Source organism: Carcharhinus amblyrhynchos, chromosome 11 (assembly GCF_965287045.1).
Source record: "Carcharhinus amblyrhynchos chromosome 11, sCarAmb.v2.hapA, whole genome shotgun sequence".
Classification (NCBI taxonomy): Eukaryota; Metazoa; Chordata; class Chondrichthyes; order Carcharhiniformes; family Carcharhinidae; genus Carcharhinus; species Carcharhinus amblyrhynchos.
This window is the reverse complement of record NC_137334.1, coordinates 93,460,953-93,483,365: the sequence shown is the minus strand read 5'-3', so window position 1 is coordinate 93,483,365 and position 22,413 is coordinate 93,460,953. Positions and strand designations below refer to the sequence as shown.

The 22,413-nt window shown below is 43.9% G+C and overlaps 1 protein-coding gene across 1 annotated transcript in view; it reads right to left on the bottom strand.

Moving 5' to 3' along the window:
• The window catches only part of abcb6a (ATP binding cassette subfamily B member 6 (LAN blood group) a), a 166,591-nt gene extending 144,601 nt beyond the window's left edge, over positions 1 to 21,990 (bottom strand). Inside the window, exons 1-3 of the mRNA XM_080199589.1 lie at positions 21,851 to 21,990; positions 12,918 to 13,449; positions 725 to 862 (exon numbers count right to left, since the gene is read on the bottom strand). Coding sequence (XP_080055715.1) covers positions 725 to 862; positions 12,918 to 13,433 — 654 coding nt within the window. The 5' untranslated portion in view covers positions 13,434 to 13,449; positions 21,851 to 21,990. The remainder of the gene's footprint in view (positions 1 to 724; positions 863 to 12,917; positions 13,450 to 21,850) is intronic.
• Positions 21,991 to 22,413: the final 423 nt, after the last annotated feature.

The following is a 22,413-nucleotide window of genomic DNA, read 5'->3' as shown; positions in this document are numbered from 1 at the left end:
ATGTGTTTCTTGAATAATGACTTCTTTGTTAAAGGACTACTGACCTTGATATCATATAGCCACTTGTTGCATTTCAAAGCAATTCAGAGAGAAATTGATAATTTGCCATTACAGGTTATATGAGCAGTTATTTTGCACACAGCAGGATCTCACAAATTGCAGAGATGTTTTATTAATTTAAAAAGTTGAACGAGTGGGGGGGATATAGATTGAATTCCAAATTCTTCTTTCAATTGTGCCATGGGAACCAGTGAAACAGGCAAATTCAATGCTTTCTGAAAGACAGCACCCACAATACTACAAAACAACCAACTCAGATGTGAGATATTATCAACTGAACTGGTACTGATTATCTTTAAAGTAAGAAATATCATGACAAAATAACACAGTTATGAAGTAATTGCACCTAAATCAAATTATTTTGAGTCTCCATTTAATGATCGCACTCTGGGTCTGTGAGTTAGAACTTGTATTTTTAAGTCCCAGTCTGTAGAGTTCCCGGCACAAAATCCAGCTAACACTCCAATGCAACACTGAGTTGGGTCCAAAAGATCCAGTGGCACGAATGGAAAATAGTCAGTGGAGTTTTCCCTCAGTGATCCAAGCCTATATTGATCCCTAACCAATAGCTAAAAGAAAATTATTTTGAGAATTATAATAGAGTTTAAATTGGTTGTTGCAAAAGACACTATAGAAATCAAGGTACAGTACATGTCGCACATACCTGGCTGTATTCAATATCTCGTTCATCCTCATTAACCATGATCATATATGGCCTTCGAGGTAAACCCGGTGCCTTCAGTCCAAGGACAAAGAGCAGCATCGTGCAGATGTATCGCACCATCCATAGTCCAAAGTGGACCTGAGAGACATGAATAAACGTCAGCCATTAATCCAGATGGAAAAAGACTCTAAAATGTCAAAAAACAGACAGCAGGATTAGCAGCAACTGCAAAACTACAGATTAACAAAGCAATTAATGAAGCATGTGGAACGCTTGACTTCACAAAGGCAGTCATTGGGCGCAATTCTCCCATTCCACTGTGCTAAAAAAGTCAGCTCAGCGGGCTGGGAGATTTAAGCCGTGCCTGATCCGTAGGATCCGTGCTGGGCATCTGGCTCCAAATGCATCTTATAGCACTGGATTCCCGGCACCATCAGCTCTGCACCAGAAATAGGCACGGAGCTGCATTAAATACGTAGGGGGAAATTTAAATACTAATTGAATTTAACGAGCAGGCCTGGGACTGAAGTTTCAGGGCCCGCCACCCTTTCCCAATCTGCCAGTGTTTCACTCCAATGGGAATTACACTAGCTTCTCACTTCTCGGAGAACTGGTGGCCTGACTCCGCTGGAGTGAAGGGGGGGGAGATAGGGGGAAAATCAGGGCTCCCTGGGTGGGATGGAGGAGCGAGGGGGTTGGGTGGCAGGGCAGTGCAGAGGGACCTCGGGGTCCTTGTGCATGAGTCGCAAAAACCCAGCTTGCAGGTGCAGCAGGTGGTCAGGAAGGCGAATGGGATGCTGGCCTTCATAGCGAGGGGGATTGAATATAAAAGTAGGGAGGTCTTGCTGCAGCTGTATAGGGCATTGGTGAGGCCGCAGCTGGAGTACTGTGTGCAGTTTTGGGCGCCGCACCTGCGCAAGGATATTTTGGCCCTGGAGGGAGTGCAGAGGAGGTTTACTAGGCTGATACCGGAGTTGAGGGGATTGAGCTATGAGGAGAGGCTGAATAAACTAGGCTTGTACTCGTTAGAGTTTAGAAGAATGAGGGGAGATCTCCTTGAGACGTATAAGATGATGAATGGGATGGATAGGATAGAGGTGGAGAGACTCTTCCCGCTCAAAAAAGACAGTAGGACTAGGGGGCACAGCCTCAAGATAAAGGGGAGGCGGTTTAGAACGGAGTTGAGGAGGAACTTCTTCACTCAAAGGGTGGTGAATCTCTGGAATTCTCTGCCCGTTGAAGTGGTGGAGGCTGCCTCGCTAAATATTTTTAAGAAGCGGGTTGATGGGTTCTTGATAAGAGAGGGGATTAAGGGTTATGGGGAGAGGGCGGGAAAGTGGAACTGAGCCACGACAGATCAGCCATGATCTTATTGAATGGCGGGGCAGGCTCGAAGGGCTAGATGGCCTACTCCTGCTCCTATTTCTTATGTTCTTATGTATGGTGCCCCCAGGCATGTGCCAGCTGTGTGCCCAGCACTGCCCAAGGGGCAAAGTGGCAATGCCTGGGGACACTTTGGTACTGCCCATCAGGCAGTGCCAATAAGTGGGGCAAGCTGGAGAGATCAAGGTGGGCTAGGAGAGGGGCCAGCAAATGGATTGTGGGGGACAGAGGGCCGGTGTTGCGGAGGTTGCAGGGCTGGCCTGTGATTGCACTGACCAACAAAAGGGGAAGGCTGTCAGCGCAGAGCCACTGCACATGTGCAAATCCCAGCATGCGCAGTAGCCCGCTCAGCACGCTGATATCGGCCTTTCCAGGAGGGAACACGCCCCAGCCCTGAAACTTAAATGATATTCATGCTGGTGACCTCTGCAGTGCACAGATGTGGGAGACTTGACTCTGAACTGCCACAGAAAAAACCAGCATGAATTACTCCAGTTTTCTTGCAAATTCGACACTTAGATCCTTTGGGGCAAACTCCGCCTCTGAGTATAAAAACCAGGAAGTTATAGAAAACACTGGTGCAAACCCAGCTGGAATAGCATGTTCAATGCTGGGCACCAGACTTTAGGAGGGAGAGGTGAAGACTTCAGAGGATACCAGAAGAGGGTTATGAGAAGAGTTCCAGGGATGAAGTATAGTTGTGTGGAGAAACTGGGGAAGCTGGGGCTGTTCTCCATGAAGCAGAGAAGTCTGAGAGGAGATTTGGCAGGGAAGTTTAAAATCCTTCAGTGTTTAGAGAGGGTAAATAAAAACTGGTTTCCAATAGCTGATGATAATCAGACAGCAAAAATTAAAAACAAAGAACTCAACTCAACGTTTTCAAGCAATCAGTAGTTAAGATCTGTAAGGTAATAAGGTGGTGAAACAGATTCAATAGTCACTTTCAACAGAAAATTGGATAAATACTTGAAGTTTAAACAGTCCAAAATGTGGGGGTTAGGCTGATTGGCCATGATAAATTGTCCCTTACTGTCAGAGGGATTAGGACTGTAAATATGAGAGGTTATGGTGAGGGGACCTTTGTGGGATTGTCATCAGTGCAGGCTCGAAGGGCCAAATGGCCTCCTTCTGCACTAAAGATCCTACGATTCTGAGTTGAAAAAGTTGCAAGGATAATTGGAAAGAACAGGAAGTTGGGACATATTGGACTGACCTCCAAAAAACAGATTCAATGGGACAAATGGCCTCCTTCTGTTCTGTACTTTATGAAATTAAAAAAGAGTTCATGTTTCAGAAGCATGCCCTTCCTTGAGTCCCTCTGATCGTAATAAGGACAACAGATTTTGCAATAAGGTCCTGGAATATGCTTGTTGGAATTTAATATGTCCTTTGCCATGTTCGTAAACTTTCCCCTCTGATTCTTGTTCAATCTGTGACATTCAGTTAGCCGCCTGACTGCCAATAGAAACTGTCATCCTCTTTTCACTCTGCAAAAATCCTTTATAATTTTGAATATCTCTAGATCTCCCCTTTTCTACTCAAAGGTGAAAAATTATGTCTGGAAATGGGAACTACTTTCCAAAAATTCATGCTGCAGTTGATGTGACAGAGGCTCCAGTGGCAAATAAACACATACGCCACTTCACTGGTTTTGATAAATTTTCCTACAGCAGCTCAAGGCACTGAACAGAATTACAAAATCTAGATACACAACTCCAGGCCTGAAAGGGTCATTCTGATTTGGTTTCCACAGATACAGACTGACTTTTTGAATATTTTCAGCATTTTTTTGTCTCTATTTCTGAAACTTCTGAAACTTCAGATACTTCACTTCTTTAAGGCCTGGGAACTTGAAAGTGCCCTGTTTAACCTACCTTACTCTCCGCTTCCAGTCTGTGAAGCGATCCTCCATTCATTAACCTCAATCCCCAAAACTCCAGGAGCCTCTTACCTTGTATATTAACCTGCCAAATGGAATTACATCTTTCCATTTTATAAGGCAAATTGTGAAACTACAGCTTTGAATTGTCATTTCTAAAGTGAGGCGGGGGGGCTTCTTCCACCTTTATTCACACAAAGATAAACATCCCTGTCTCCAACAATGTCCAGATGCTCCTTCATCACCTTATTTGCCTATTTTCTGCTGGTTTTTGCCTTCTCTCAGGCAAGTTTGTCTGCTGGTTGGCCTTGCACATCAGGACAAGTCAGTGTTCTCCTTGTGACAGTTAAAAAAGGGCATCAATATGAATAGATTGCCTTCCAGACAGAGGATGAACAACCTTTCATAGTGGTTCCTCACAGGGCAAGCAAAAAGATTTTTTAAGGATTTTTATTTTGGGGGCAGCATGGCGGTTAACACTGCTACCTCACAGCACCAGGGTTCAATTCCTGGTGTGGGTCACTGTCTGTGTGGAGTTTGCATGTTCTCCCCATCTCTGCGTGGGTTTCCTCAGATTTTGTCTCACAGTCCAAAGATGTGCAGGTTGCACTGACCATGCTAAATTGACCCTTTGTGTCAGAAGGATTAGCAGAGTAAATACGTGGAGTTATGAGAATACGGTCTGGGTGGGATTGTGCTCGGTGCAGACTTGATAGGTTGAACAGCCTTCTTCTGCACTGCAGGGATTCTATGATTCATTCATGGGATGCGGATGTTACTGGCTAGGGCAGCATTCACTGCCCATCCCTAATGGCTTGAGATGGTGATGGTGAGCTGCTTTCTTGAACCACTGCAGTACGTGGCATCCTGCAATCCTGCTGAAAGCTGGAAGAACAGTGTATGACAAAGTGAAGTGACATCATCCTTCTGTGGATCAGGCTGCCACAGGAAAACTGATGGCTATAACTGAGGCACCAATGGAACATCACGACAGAGGGATAATGCAAAAAACATTCTAGTGGGAGACACCCTCTGCAACTATTAGAGTATGACTGCAATTGTTATGGAATATTTGACAAAATCAAAAGTAAAATTCTGTTTAAAAATGTTCATTCTTAACTTAAAAGTTGGTGCCAAGCAAAATTGAACAGTCACAGAATCTGCAGTATTGGAAGTAAGTCACTTTGCCCATATCTGTGCAGCCTCTGTGAAGGAGCTTTCCATTTACTGGTCTCTCCCCTCAGCCTGGTTCATTTTTCCTTTTCAAATACATATTCAACTCCCTGATCATAGAACATAGAACATAGAACATTACAGCGCGGAACAGGCCCTTCGGCCCACAATGTTGCGCCGACCAGTCTTATTTTTAAAAAAAAACATTGACCCTCTAATCTAAACCAATCCCTTTTCGTCCATAAACCTATCCACCAATCTCTTAAACGCCCCCAAACTAGGCGCATTTACAACTGCAGCAGGCAGGGCATTCCAGTCCCTCACCACCCTCTGGGTAAAGAACCTGCCCCTGACATCCGTCCTATAACTACCACCCCTTAATTTAAAGCCATGCCCCCTCGTGCTAGATTTCTCCATCCGAGGAAACAGGCTATCACCATCCACCCTATCTAAACCTCTAATCATCTTATATGTTTCTATAAGATCCCCTCTTAGCCGCCTTCTTTCCAGTGAAAACAACCCCAAATCCCTCAGTGTCTCCTCATAGGACCTCCCCTGCATACCAGGCAACATCCTGGTAAACCTCCTCTGCACCCTCTCCAAAGCCTCCACATCCTTCCTGTAATGTGGGGACCAGAACTGCACACAGTACTCCAAGTGCGGCCGCACCAGAGTTGTGTACAGTTGCAACATGACGCTGCGACTCCTAAATTCAATCCCCCTACCAATAAACGCCAAGACACCGTACGCCTTCTTAACAACCTTATCTACTTGATTCCCAACTTTCAGGGATCTATGTACACATACACCTAGATCCCTCTGCTCCTCCACTCTATTCAAAGTCCTCCCGTTAGCCCTATACTCAACACATCTGTTATTCCTACCGAAATGGATTACCTCACACTTCTCCGCATTAAACTCCATCCGCCACCTCGCGGCCCAGCTCTGCAACCTATCCAAGTCACCCTGCAAACTTCGACACCCTTCCTCACAATCTACCACACCTCCGACTTTGGTGTCATCAGCAAACTTACTAATCCACCCAACTATACCCTCATCCAGATCATTAATAAAGATTACAAACAGCAGTGGCCCCAAAACAGATCCCTGAGGCACACCACTCGTAACCGAACTCCATGATGAATAATTACCATCAACCACCACCCTCTGTCTCCTATCTGCTAACCAATTCCTGATCCAAGTACCTAAATTACCACCAATCCCATACATCTGCATTTTCTGCAGAAGCATACCATGGTGAACCTTATCAAACGCCTTACTAAAATCCATATATACCACATCTACTGCCTTACCCCTATCCACCTCTTTGGTCACCTTCTCAAAGAACTCAATAAGGTTAGTAAGGCACGACCTTCCCGCTACAAAACCATGCTGACTATCTCTAATCAATTCATTACTCTCCAAATAACTATAAATCCTATCCCTAATAATTCTTTCTAAAACCTTACCCACTACAGAAGTAAGACTCACTGGTCTGTAATTCCCAGGGAAGTCTCTGCTCCCCTTCTTAAACAATGGGACAACATTCGCTGTCCTCCAATCTTCCGGTACTATACCAGAGACCAACGACGACCTGAAGATCAGAGCCAGTGGCTCTGCAATCACCTCTCTTGCCTCCCATAGAATCCTAGGGTAAATCCCGTCTGGACCAGGGGACTTATCTATTTTCAACCCATCTAGAATATCCAACACATCCTCTGTATCAACTACAATACTTTCTATTTTACACCCCTTCACCCCAGTGACCTCCTCAGCTACATTCATATCATCCTGCGTGAACACCGAAGAGAAATAATGGTTCAATGCCTCTCCAATCTCTTCCGGTTCCACACACAACTTCCCCCTACTGTCTGTAACTGGCCCTAATCTTGCCCTAACCAACCTTCTGTTCTTGACATACCTATAGAACGCCTTAGGATTCTCCTTAATCCTATCAGCCAAAGTCATCTCATGCCCTCTTCTAGCCCTTCTTAACTCCCTCTTCAACTCCCTCCTAGCCAATCTAAAGCTTTCTACTGCACTACCCGAGCCCTCAAGCCTCATCCGAACATAAGCCTCCTTCTTCTTCCTAACCAACAAATCAACTTTTTTTGTGCACCACGGTTCCCTAGCCCTACCAATTCCTCCTTGCCTGACAGGGACATACCTATCACAGACCCACAGTAGCTGCTCCTTGAAAAAACTCCACATTTCAGACGTTCCTCGTCCCTGCAATCTCCTAGTCCAATCAATGCTTCCTAATTCTCTCCTAATGGCCTCATAATTACCCTTCCCCCAGCTAAAACTACTGACCCGAGGTTCATCCCTATCAGATTTCTTTGTTCTTTCATGGAATTTGTTGCTGGCTGGCAAGGCCAGCATTTGTCGCTCATTAACTGCCCTTAAACAGAATGTGTCATTGCTATGGGTCTGGAGTCACAGTAGGGCAGGTCAGGTAAGGGATGGCAGATTTCCTTCGCTAAAAGGAAAAGTGTATGATAGTTTTATGTCACCATTACTGAGAGTAACTTCATATTCCAGATTTATTAATTACATTTAGTTCCATCAGGAACCCTCCTGATTAAATGGCCCTGATTCAAACGCACCTTAGGGAGGACAGTAAATTCCCCCCACATTTCAATAACATTTGAAAATAGTAAGAGTTGAGAATTACAGTGACTCAGCAGAACTGTAACCAACCTCAAACTGAGATAAAACCCATGAGTTAGCATAATACAATTGTTTTGTTGAGTCACAGCTCTGGATGTTGATTATATGAACAAAAGCACACAGCCATGCTTCAAGAGAAATTTACAATAGTTATAAAATTATTCAGAATGAAGTGTCCAAAGAGCAGGAATTGGTGCAGAGTACTACAGTGTAACGCTGAAATGTTATCTGTACATTGATTGCACAAGTAACAAGGTGTGGGTGGGGGTGGTGTCAGGGGATCTTGCCTGCCTGCCAGCTGAGGAGCTAACAACATTGCCTCCTTTGGGGCAGGCCCAACACATTAAAAGACAAAGCGAACACCAAAATGGCCAACAGCAGGCCTTCTGAAGTCTCAAGCACTCCCAGGATCGAAATCCCAATAACTGCCAGCCAATTAGAAGTGGATAGATATCCACTGCAGGCAGTGCAGGGTGGCAGCTGCTGGCAATCCACCTGCCAGATGGCCAAATTCAGCAAGGGACCCCAATCCACAGTGAATGACGCCGTGTTTCAGCACCCCCAACCCCACCACTTCCAGACTCTTGCTTTTTGGGCATCCAGCTTGGTTACTGTCACACTGACTGAACACCTGCTGCAGAGTTTAAAATTTATTTAAAAGTGTCACAAGTAGGCTTACATTAACACTGCAATGAAGTTACTGTGAAAATCCCCTAGTCGCCACACTCCAGCACCTGTTCAGTACACTGAGGGAGAATTTAGCAGTACCAATGCACCCTAACCAGCACGTCATTCAAACTATGGGAGGAAACGGAGAACCCAGAGGAAACCCACACAGACACAGGGAGAACATACAGACTCTGCACATACAGTGACGCAAGCCAGGAGTTGAACCCAGGTCCCTGGCGCTCTGAGGCAGACGTGCATACCACTGTGCTGCCCCAAGGATCAATTGCTTATCAGAGAGTCTTAATTAGCAGTAGGTCAGGAAGGTCGTCCATGAACCTTCTGCCCCTGGATTTAATCGGGGCAGATGCAGGAAATGGCAATGTCTCAAGCCAGCACCCTCCTGATTAAATGCCCCTGCCTTCAAACCCACCTTACGGAGGGTACTAAATTCCATGTCAGATTTGAATAACATTTGAAAACAAAGAATGACAATGACTCAGCAGAACTATAACCAACCTTAAACTGAAGTAAAACCCACTAGTTAACAAAACAATTGTATTATGCTGAGTCACTGCTCTGGATGTTGATTATATGAACAAAAGCACACAGTTATACTTCGAGAAATTTACAGTAGTTATAAAATTATTCAGAATGAAGCGTCCAAAGAGCAGGAATTGGTACAGAGTGCTACAATATACCACTGAAATACTGAAATGTGTCTGTACCGACACAGCCTTATTGCTCTTGGCAATGAATAAGCCACTGTCCCAGTCAGAGTTGTCAGCCTCACACCCCTGTCCTGCCCACCACCACACTCACATACATGAAGATAAATGGGCAGAAAATAATACTTAATGCAGAGGGTAACAAACTAATACACATTAGCTTGAGTTTAAAATCAATTTTCACTTTTTAGTCAAATCTGGTCAATAAAGTGTACTTTTAATTTGATTTATCTGATGATTTCAGATCTTCAGAAAGAGATAAAAGCTGTTCTATTAATTTATGGGATAATTCAATTTTCTTTTGAGCATAAACAACTTTAAATGAACAGAAACAGATTGCACCTGGAATTCAATTTAATAGCATCTTCCTTTACAATGTAGCTTTCTTTTGTAAAGCATATAGAAAGAATCAGTCAAAATCTTCAGAAAACCTGACTACTTCTCTTCTTAGCTATCTGATTGCAGGTGTAGCAGCTCCAGGAATGGCTCTCTTCCTACCTCCACTGCCCCAACGTTGCCTTGTCCCTCTCCCACATCCCAAAATCTCTCCTAGCCTTTATTTCTTAATCACTTACCTCAACCTTTGGCCATCGCCCAGACATGGAATCAGTTTCCACTTGTATACTGACAACATTCAGCTTTATCCCAACCCAATACTGTCACTGCCATCTCAAGTCTCTATCCTCTGTGTCATAATATCTTCATTACAGTGTGAACATAAGCCTACCTGTCACTAATAAACTTTACTTTTACTTTGCTTTTCTTGTTAGGGGGATCTGAACAGAATTTTATTTAGTTGTCACAATCTGGAATGTGCTGCCTGAAAGGGATGCAGAAATGATTCAAATAATGTAGCATTTCAAGGATCATCTAGAAATATTGGCTCTATTCTTTCCCTACAGAACTGACAGCATCTGTTGAGATTTTCCAGCATTCTCTGTCTTGGTCTTTTCTTGTCCATTAATTCCTATGTTTTCATTTTACTTATTATATGCCAGTACTTCACTAAATTGAAAATGGAAGATAAACGTATACAAGGTGTGTTCAATATTTCTTGTCACCATCACGTCAAAGATAATGGACTCAACTATAACACCTTCCTCCCTAGAAACCAGCTAGGAGGAATGACAGTCAAAAATGGGGCCAATGAATTATCCAATCCCATCCTGCTGAATCTGACCAGCTGCAATCAGCAAGGAAACCCAACAAAACCAAGGTAGTCCTCCTTAAAAAGATTCAAATTGGCTCATTGACACCACGAGGCCCAGTCTGTTGTGTTCACCTGCCCTGATAGTGGGAGCAGTTCTGCCTTCCACAGCCGGCCAAACCTGCCACAACCAGGACCACAGAGACTCGATTTTTGTTTGGTTTCCTTGGAGTCATGAGAAGCTGAGAGGCTCCTCTAAGTCCCTTCCCTACTCTAGGCATTCTTCTCTTCCTCTCATCCCAATTCCGCTTCCTCTTTTGAAACTCTGAGCTTGTTCTCCTGACCATTCCAGCAGATCCCTAGTGTTAAGATTCTGGTCACCTCACTTAATGGCTAAACAACTGCTTTGTAGTCCTTTTTTTTGAAAAGGAAATTGGCAAGCAGCATGTAAATAAGACTACTTCTAATTAAAAATCATTTTCTGAAATATGAACCCCATTTTTCACATCTCACAGATGCTGCCTGACCTGCTGAGTGTTTCCAACATTTTCCATTTTTACTCCTGCATCAACGACCTGTTCTTAAAAAGCAGGTACAAATACTCCTTAAAAAAAAAAGCCAGTCTTGCATGGGTCTGAGAAGCAACCTTTCTAAGCTTATTCATTTTACACCTTTAAAAAAGTAAAAAAGGAAGAGGCTGGCTAGGGTGAACGTTGGACCCTTAGAGGATGAGAAGGGGGACTTAGTGGTAGGGGATGGGGAAATGGCTGAGGTCTTGAATAACTTTTTTGTTTCTGTCTTCACGGAGGAGGACGTGAATAATTTGTCGGGAGTTAGAGATGGAAAGGTGGTAGGACTGGAGGGTCTAGATGACATTACTGTTACTAGAGAGGTGGTGCTAGACAGACTGGAGGGGGGCTGATTGTGGACAAGTCCCCAGGGCCGGATGGAATGCATCCAAGGGTTCTGAAAGAAATGGCAGTGGTGATAGTGGATGCCTTGGTGGTTATTTTCCAGACGTCGCTGGATTCCGGGGAAGTGCCGGAAGATTGGAAAGCGGCTAATGTTACGCCGTTGTTTAAGAAGGGTGGCAGGCAAAAGGCGGGGAATTATAGGCTGGTTAGTTTAATGTCTGTTGTAGGTAAAATGTTAGAATCCGTCATCAAGGAGGAAATAGCGAGGCATCTTGAGGGGAATTGCTTGATAGAGCAGACGCAGCACGGTTTCGTTAAGGGGAAGTCGTGTCTGACAAATTTACTTGAGTTCTATGAGGATGTGTCTAGGGCGGTGTATATGGTCTTTCTTGATTTTCAGAAGGCGTTTGACAAAGTACCTCACAAGAGGTTATTACAGAAGGTCAGGGGACATGGAGTTGGGGGTAGGGTGTTAGCATGGATAGAGGACTGGTTGTCAAATAGGAGGCAGAGAGTGGGGGTCAATGGGTGCTATTCGGATTGGCGGATGGTGACTAGTGGAGTGCCCCAGGGGTCGGTGCTGGGGCCTCAGCTATTTACCATTTATATAGATGATCTGGAGGAGGGAACTGACTGTATGGTGTCAAAATTTGCTGATGACACCAAGATTGGTGGAAAGGCAAATTGTGCGGAGGGTGTGGAGAGTCTGCAGAAGGATCTAGATAGGCTGGGCGAATGGGCCAGGAACTGGCAAATGGAATTTAATGTTGGCAAGTGTGAGGTGGTCCACTTTGGTAGGAATAATGGTAGGAAGGATTATTACTTACGTGGAGAAAAACTGCAGCAGGTGACGGTGCAGAGGGACCTCGGGGTCCTTGTGCATGAGTTGCAAAAACCCAGCTTGCAGGTGCAGCAGGTGGTCAGGAAGGCGAATGGGATGCTGGCCTTCATAGCGAGGGGGATTGAATATAAAAGTAGGGAGGTCTTGCTGCGGCTGTATAGGGCATTGGTAAGGCCGCAGCTGGAGTACTGTGTGCAGTTTTGGGCGCCGTACTTACGCAAGGATATCTTGGCCTTGGACGGAGTGCAGAGGAGGTTTACTAGGCTGATGCCGGAGTTGAGGGGGTTGAGCTATGAGGAGAGGCTGAATAAACTAGGCTTGTACTCGTTAGAGTTTAGAAGAATGAGGGGAGATCTCATTGAGACGTTTAAGATGATGAATGGGATGGATAGGATAGAGGTGGAGAGACTCTTCCCGCTCAGAAAGGGCAGTAGGACTAGGGGGCACAGCCTCAAAATAAAGGGGGGGGGGGGGGGGGGTTTTAGAACAGAGTTGAGGAGGAACTTCTTCACTCAAAGGGTGGTGAATCTCTGGAATTCTCTGCCCGTTGAAGTGGTGGAGGCTACATCGCTAAATGTTTTTAAGACGCGGGTTGATGGGTTTTTGATAAGAGAGGGGGTTAAGGGTTATGGGGAGAGGGCGGGAATGTGGAACTGAGCCACAACAGATCAGCCATGATCTTATTGAATGGCGGGGCAGGCTCGAGGGGCCAGATGGCCTACTCCTGCTTTTACTCCTATTTCTTATGTTCTTATGTTTAGCTCCTCAACAAATGGCTTTCTCAGAACGTACCTTATGATTAGTGCTGTCCAGTGACCACCACCACAAAGGACTTCTCCATGATACAAACACCAAGTTTTCAGCTGCAAAAGCCAGAGCCCAGAAGAGTAGCAAAATGACACTGTGACCACGTGTCCTGTCTTGCACCAACACCCTTGTGCGTTCCAGGCGCAACAGAATAATAGTACATGCCCATCCAATCATAGATAAGCACGAGTAGACGATCATGTATCCGTACACCATGCCCAAGCCAAAGGATTGCCAAAGGATATAGGTTCCAAATTGCAGTAGCAGGACCACGGATAGGAATAATTGCAGGTGGAAGAGACGAGAGCGAGGCACATACTTTGGCTCCATCGTAGTGCCATACAGGTTGTAACAAGCACATTGCAATGCTCCAAAGAGGAAGGCGATGCTCAACAGTACTGTTGAAACTAGGGTGAAATAAAAACATGGGAAGAGTCCTTTCTGTATCCATACTTCTGACAAGGATGCGTTGCCTTCACAGTAACCCTCAAGGACGGCCATTGTATCGGGTAACCAGCTGTAAAAAAGAACAAACAATGCATAGGAGACCAGTGGGAATTAACACAATCAATAAATATAAACAATTTTATATTTAACATGCATTCCATAGGTATACACATCTGTAAGCAAGAAATATTTATGCTATTGTTACAGGACATGACTATGGAAATATCAATAGGTCTGCTTGCAGACTGTTTGCACAAATCAAAGGTCCAAAATACAAAGAATTTTAGGAAATATGAAAAAGCCATATGTTGCCTTAAATCTTTTCCAAAATTTAATTATTATGGCAGATTTTCTACCTCAACTTCAACTTCCTGCTCTCTCCTCATATCCCGATTCCCTTTTGTGCCCATAAACCTAGCCATCTCAGTCTCGAATATAATGAATGATTAAACATTCACAGATCTCTGGGTTAAATTCCTCCTCATCCCAGTCCTAAATAGATGACCTGTTATCATAGAATCATAGAACCCTACAGTGCAGAAAGTGGCCTTTCGGCCCATCGAGTCTGCACCGAACACAATCCCACCCAGACCCTACCCCCATATCCCTACATATTTACCCACTAATCCCTCTAACCTCCGCTACCTTGGACACTAAGGGGCAATTTCTTAGCATGGCCAATCAACCTAACCCGCACATCTTTGGACTGTGGGAGGAAACCGGAGTACCCCGAGAAAACAAACGCAGACACGAGGAGAACGTGCAAACTCCACACAGTGACCCGAGCCGAGAATCGAACCCAGGACCCTGCAGTTGAGAAGCAGCAGTGCTAACCACTGTGCTACCATGCCACCCCTTATCTGGGCCCCTTACGTGTGCTCAAGGTCTAGATTCTTCAGACAAGGGTAATATCCTCTCTGCATCTATCCTGTCAGACTCCAATAATTTTCTACCTATGAATGAGGTATGAACATACAGTAGAAGTAGGACATTTCGCCTGCCAATCCATTTGATTAGATCATGGTTGATCATCTATCTCACCCTTTCCCATGCTATCTCTTGATGTCATTAGTCTCCAAAAATCTATCACTGTCAATGCTTCTTCTGCTCTCTGAGAATTCCAAAGATTCACCAAAGAAATTCCCCCTCATCTCAGTTTTATACACCAACTCCTGATACTGAGATTATGTTTCCTGGTTTTAGTCTCAGAGTCATAGAGATTTACAGCATGGAAACAGACCCTTTGGCCCAACTTGTCCATGCTGTCCCTATTTCTTTTTTAAAACCCCTAAGCTAATCCCAATTGCCCGCATTTGGCTCATATCCCTCTATACCCATCGTACCCAGATAACTATCTAAATGCTTTTTAAAAGATAAAATTGTACCTGCCTCTATTTTATCTCTGGCAGCTTGTTCCAGTCACTCACCACCCTCTATGTGAAAAAATTGCCCCTCTGGACACTTTTGTATCTCTCCCCTCTCACCTTAAACCTATGCCCTCTAGTTTTAAGCTTCTCTACCTTTGGGAAAAGATATTGACTATCTACCTTGTCTATGCCCCTCATTATTTTATAGACCTCTATATGGTCACCCCTCAGCCTCCAGAGAAAAAAGTCCCAGTCTATCCAGTCTCTCCTTGTAACCCAATCCATCAAGTCCTGGTACCATCCCAGCAAATCTTTTCTGCACTCTTTCTAATTTAATTATATCCTTTCTACGATAGGGTGACCAGAATTGCACACAGTATTCCAAGTGTGGCCTTGCCAACGTCTTGTACAACTTCAACAAGACATTCCAACTCTTGTATTCAATGTTCTGACCGATGAAACCAAGCATGCTGAATGCCTTCTTCACTACTCTCCCCACCTGTGACTCCATTTTCAAGGAGCTATGAACATGTACCCCTAGATCTCTTTGTTCTGAAACCCTATTATTAACTGAGTAAGTCCTTCCATGGTTCAATTTACCAAAATGCATTACCTCGCATTCATCTAAATTAAACTCCATCTGCCATTTGTCAGCCCACTGGCCCAATTGATCACAATCCCACTGCAACTGGAGATAACTTTCCTCACTGTCCACCATGCCACCAACCTTGGTGTCACCTGCAAACTTACTAACCACGCCCCCAATATTCTCATCCAAATCATTAATATAAATGACAAATTTTTATAGTGGGCCCAGCACAATCCCTGAGGCACACTGCTTGTCACAGGCATCCAGTTTGAAAAACAACTCTCTACAACCATCCCCTAGCTTCTGTCAAGAAGCCAATTTTGTATCCATTTAGATACCTCACCCTGGATTCCATGGGGTTTAACTTTACGCAACAACCTACCATGTGATACCTTGTCAAAGGCTTGCTAAAGTCCATGTAGACAACAAAAACTACACTGCCCTTATCTACCTTCTTGGTGACCCTTTCAAAAAAGTCAAATAAATTTCTGAGATATGATTTACCACACACAAAACCAGTCCTTGAGTCTCTAAATGCCTGTAGATCTTGTCTCTGAAAATACCTTCCAACAATTTACCCACCACAGATGTGAGGCTAACTGGCCTGCAGTTCCCAGGCGTTTCCTTGCAGCTGTTTTTAAACAAAGGCACAACATTTGCCACTCTTCAATCTTCTGGCACCTCACCCGTGACTATCAAGGATTCAAATATCTCGGCTAGGGGGCCCGCAATTTCCTCCCTAGCCTCCCACAATATCCTGGGATATACCTCATCAGGTCCCGCAGATTTATCTACCTTGATGCGCTTTAAGGCTTCGAGCACTGTAATATATACACTCCTTATTACATTAATATTTAATTCCCCAAGTTCCCTAACATCCATGCTTTTCTCAACAGTGAATACTGACGAGAAATATTCATTTAGGATCTCACCCATCTCTTGTGGATCCGCACATAGATGACCTTGTTGATCCTTAAGAGGCCCTACTCTCTTCCTTGTTACTCTTTTGCTTTTTAGGTACTTGTAGAAGCTCTTTGGATTCTTCTTTGCGTTATCTGCCAAAACAATTCCATGTCTCCTTTTGGGCTTGTACTCGTTAGAGTTTAGAAGAATGAGGGGAGATCTCATTGAGACGTATAAGATGATGAATGGGATGGATAGGATAGAGGTGGAGAGACTCTTCCCGCTCAAAAAAGACAGTAGGACTAGGGGGCACAGCCTCAAGATAAAAGGGGGGCGGTTTAGAACGGAGTTGAGGAGGAACTTCTTCACTCAAAGGGTGGTGAATCTCTGGAATTCTCTGCCCATTGAAGTGGTGGAGGCTGCCTCGCTAAATATTTTTAAGACGCGGGTTGATGGGTTTTTGATAAGAGAGGGGATTAAGGGTTATGGGGAGAGGGCGGGAAAGTGGAATTGAGCAGCAACAGATCAGCCATGATCTTACTGAATGGCGGGGCAGGCTCAAAGGGCTAGATGGCCTACTCCTGCTCCTATTTCTTATGTCCTCCTGATTTCTCTCTTAACTCTACTCCTGCACCCTCTATACTCTTCAAGAGATTCACTTGATCCCAGCTGCCTATGCATGTCACGTGCCTTTCTTCTTCTTGACCAGGGCCTCAATATCCCGAGTCATCCAGGGTTCCCGACTTCTGCCAGCTTTACCATTCTCTCTAAGAGGAATGTGCTTACCCTGAACCCTGGTTAATACACTTCTGAAAGCATGCCACTAACCAGGCATCCCTTTTCCTTCCCACAGGAAATGGGCAATTGTGGCTTTCAAAGGGGTCTCTTACCTGAAAAAAAATGCAGTACTAGAGAGAAAAAAGACAAAGATTTGGCACTAGCAGAGTTGTTCTTGCGAAGATCCAGCACAGACACAATGGACTCTAGTTTTAACCTATGATTTTATCATGCCTCTTGCTTCTTTCTTAATTTTATCTGTGGGTTATTCATTTTCAAAGTCTCATTAATTTCTTCAGTGCTTTTTTCACTAGTGTTTTAAGTTTAAGAACTTAAAGTTCCTTACTCTCATTAAACTTTTGTTTCCAATATGCTCTTTTGTGTCTTTTACTGTGAAAATGGATGGAAAATACTTGTTTAACATGTCACTAACTCTACTTCTAAGGGACAGAAATTTTCATGTTGATATATTCCTCCTGATATATTTGTAAAATCTTAATTAGTTTCTTTCTTTCTTGCTGGTTTACAACCATTCCACCCTAGCTTGCTTATGTCTCATACCTACGTAATTGAATGGGTTTAAATTTGAAGTTCATTTATTTATTCATCACAAGTAGGCTTACATTAACACTGCAATGAAGCCACTAGTGAAAGTTCCCTCGTCACTACACTCCGGTGCTTGTTCAAGTACACTGAGGGAGAATTTCGCATGGCCAATTCACCTAACCTGCACATCTTTGGACTGTGGGAGGAAACTGGAGCACATGGAGGAAACCCATGCAGACACAGGGAGAATGAGCAAACTTCACACAAAAAAGTGACCCAAGCCAGGAATCGAACCCTGGTCCCTGGTGCTGTGAGGCAGCAGTGCTAATCACGGTGCCACCCTAGGTTACAAGACTCACGTAACACAACATTTTTAAATGTATATTGGACTGCAGTGTTTCAAGTAGGCAGCTCACCACCACCTTCTCAAGGAAAACTGGGGATGGGCAATAAATACTGGCCAGCCAGCAATGTCCATGTCCCATGAGTGAATTAAAAAAAAGGGAATTCCATCATATTATGATCACTCTTCTCCAGAGGATCCTTCACTGTAAGGTTACTGATTAATCCTATTCATTACAGGCTACTAGATCTAAAGAAAGTGTTACCATTGGTTCCTCAATATTTTTCCCTAAGCCCAAACATCTTTAATTGTTTTATTAACGACATTCCCTCCATTCTAAGGTCAGATGTAGGGATGTTCACTGATAATTGAACAACATTCAGTAGCATTTGTGACTCCTCAGGTACTAAGCAGTCCATGTCCATAAACTGCAGGTTCTGGACAATATTCAGGTTCAGACTAATAAGCAGTATTTATCTTCTACAAGATGCACAGCAACAAGTCACCAAAATTCCTTTCACAGCATGTTTTAAACCTGTGACTTCAATCACCTAGAAGGGCAGCAGATGCATGGGAACACCACCTTTTGGAGGTTCCCCTCCAAGCCATACACCATCCTGACTTGGAACTATATCACCATTCCTTTAATGTCACTAGGTCAAAATGCTGGAACTCACTCCCTAACAGCACTGTGAGTGTATTTACACCATGTGGACTGCAGCGGTTCAAGGAGCAACTTACTACCACCTTTTTAGAAGGAAATTAAGAATGGGCAACACATTATAATTAACATTAACTAACACATTAACGGTTTCCTCCCACAATCCAAAGATGTGCGGGTTAGGGTGATTGGCCACGTTAAATTAACTCTAATGTCGAGGAATCAGTGGGGTAAATATGAGGGGTTATGGGAATAGGGCCTTGGTGGGATTGTGGTCGGGGCAGACTTGATGGGCCGAATGTCCTCCTTCAGCAACAACCACTCCCATGAAGGGGCTGGGAAAAAATTGTCCTTGGAGATGGTCGCCAATACATTCCATAAAACTTCCCTCAAAGTTACTTTGCAAATTTGGTTTTTCCAGTCTCTATGAAGATTAAAGCCCCAAGATAGTGGGGCATTGCCCTCATTACATGCTTTTCTAATTTACTGTTTTGCATTCTATTCCACAATATAACTATTAGGATCCTGCAAAATATGCTCACTGACATTTTCTGCCTTTGTTACTTTTTAGCTCCAAAGATACAGATTCTACTGCAATAAAGGTGTAACTGGTGATGAAATTACTTAGAAAAAGCTACCCTGTGTAATCTCCTTCTGACAGGGCTGTAACCAGCATGGAGATAAGTGCCTTCAGACTGCTGCTTCAGATCAGGGCTGAGGACAACTTCAGTAAACAGCTGAGGCACGAGGAAATGAAGCCGCAATGAAAAGCAGAGGGCCAGGAGTGCAGATGAGTGAGCTGACAATAAATAAGTGGCCAAATGACAAATTTTAGTTTGGATTTCAGAGCAGAATTAAAAAATTCAGCAAGACCAGCAGCTACTAAACCCCAGTACAACATTCCACCATTTTTTCTTTGGTGCTTTGATACTGCACACAAGGTGACTATATAACTGGCAAAATTTGTATAATTCAAATTATGCAGATTTAATTATTTGATTCAAAGAATAATATCGCATTGAGGGAGGTTGCTGAGGCTGCACCAGTTCTTTAGAAGAATTCCCACTCTATCCCCATATCCCTGCAGTTATTTTCCTCTTTCCAAGTATTTATCCAATTCCATTCTGAAGGCTATTATTGAATCTGTACCCACCACCCTGTCAGAGAGGGCATCCAAATTCCATCCACCCTCGCTGAGTAAAATGTTTTCCTTTATGCTGCATGTGGTTCCTTCCCTTCCTGGCTGAAAACATCCCAAAGAACTGCAACATTTTTGGCACCAACATGCAGCTCTGAACAAACAAAACCAAATATCCCAGTGAAGCAGTTGAGGCTACCTGATTGAATGTTTTTAAGGCAAATTCAGATAATTTTTTGAACAGTAATGGAATTAAGGGTTATGATGAACAGATGTGTAAACGGAGCTGAGTCCACGAAAAGATCTTATTGAATGGAGGAACAGGCTCGAGGGGCGAGATGGCCTACTCCAACTTCTAGTTCTTACATTCTTTTGTCCTTAATTCATCACAATTTGTACTGGTAAACTCAGACAATTTTGTGGTGCAGAACTGGAGTTAGAGTTAAGGCAACACTGATGTTTTGTATAAGGAACTAAACATGCCTGATATAATGTTCCTCCACTGGACCCCGAGGCAACCATTTAATCATAAAAAAGCTTTATTCTTCTTAATATATAGGATAGATGCTGCAAAAAAAATACTTATTCATAGAGATACGTAGCAGTGGAGTGCTCTACAGCTAGGGACTACACAGCTTGGAGATACTTGCATCCTCTTCCCTTATTCAGACTGGGAGCAATGTAATGCTGATTTTTAACACTTCAGCTTTATTAGACCCTGAATCATGCCTTATAGGTAGCTTGAAATCTTCTAATAGCATGTTTGGCATTGTTTGAAGTAATATCTTACGCAAAGATGGTTGTGGCCGATCATCTCTGTGCTAGGGCATCACTGAAGGGATTCTTGAGGATAGTGTCTACTATAATAGTCAACTGTTTTCAAGGTGTGGAGATGCTGGTGTTGGCATGGGGTGGGCACAGTAAGAAGTCTCACAACACTAGGTTAAAGTCCAACAGCTTTATTTGGAATCACAGCTTTTGGAGCGCTTCTCCTTCCTCAGGTTGGACTTTAACCTGGTGTTGTAAGGCAACCTACTGAACTATTTTCATCTGCTTCATTAATTATCTTCCCTCCAACACAAGGTCAGAAGTGGTAAAGTTCACTGGTGATGACATAATATTCAGTATCATTCCCAAATCCTCCAATGCTGAAGCAATCAGTAACATTTGAACCACACCAACCTGACTACAATCATCTCTATCTAACCATCTCCCCTCAATGTTCAATTGTATTATCATCACTGAATCCCCCACCTTTAACAATCCAGGATTTATCATCCACTGCAGTGTTAATATACTTGTGACACTTATAAAGAAACTTTAAAACCATCCAGGATAAAACAATCAGTGTACAGGCATTCCCTCCAGCACCAATGCACAGTAGCAGCAGCAGCAGCATGTACAAGATGCACTGGAGCACCTCAAAGATCCTTCAACACCTTTCAAACCCGCAACCTCTACCATCAAGGCCAAAGGCAACACCAACACCTGCAAGTTCCCCTCCAAGTTACACACCATTCTGATTTGGAAACACATGACTATTCCGTCACTGTTAAAATCCTGGCTATTTTTCCACAGCATGGTGCATGTAACTACACCACACTGGCTATAGGACCTCAGGAATACAGCTTGCCACTGCCACCTTCTCAAGGGCACCAAGAGCAAAGGGCAAATGCTGACCTTGCCACTGAATGTCCCGTGAATTAATAAAATAAACCCCCAATTGCCCCATCCGTGGGGCTCACGGACATTCTAGCAATGGAAGCTATCATGGTCTGACAGAAGTTAGGGCCAGTTTAGCAGTTACAAAGCAGTATTACTTCACTACGGCAGGATGAAAGCATTTCAGGATTACTTCACTGGACCACAACAAATCAGCATATTTTACTAATTTACAGTTCAGCTCTCTCCTTGAATGAGCTAAATGACTAAAATCTAAATCTGGGGACTCGGAGAAACCTAAAACGCCAACAGCAAGCGAGACGTCGCTGGGTAAAGGCGGTGTTGTAGTGTCAGAATGGAAACAGAGTCTGTGTCCCCGGACAGGTTAGACTGGAGGACGCTCTGCAGTGTCACCAAACTGCAAGCACAACCCTCTTGATCAGATCACATCAACCAAACGGCAGCCGTCCTCCTCTAACTCTCACCTGTATCTCCTTGGCACAGAGCTGTCTCACTTTGCTTTCTCGCTTGTTGTGAAGACTTGGCCGCAAAGCTGAAATATCTTTCCTTGCAGACACAGGCCGCCGCAAATCTGGGTCCTAGCGCCCGCGTTCGCATGCGTATCCGCCGCTTTGCAACATTTCCTGCTCGATCCTCCCTCCTCCTCCAATAGCCTGAGTGATTTCAAAGGGCTCCTGTGTTACAGGAGATTGACGAGTTGCAAACACTTCTCTCCAGAGGCAACGCCCCCACCAACCACGAAGAAAACTGTATTTCACAATCACTGATCTTGGATTTAAATGCAGTAATTCTGAGGTGCAGTATCTGGTGAACGCCGCAAACAGCAATTACATAAATAACCCCAGGTTGTCTGATTTGGCGATGTGGGTTGAAGGATAAACTTTGGCCACCGTAGCAGGAACTCTTCTTCAAATGGGACTTAGGTCTTTCGCATCCAGCTGCGAGATGGCATTTAACCTCGCATTCAATGGATTTTTATAGAAATAAATTACTGCGGATGCTGGAATCTGAAACAAAAAACAGAAAA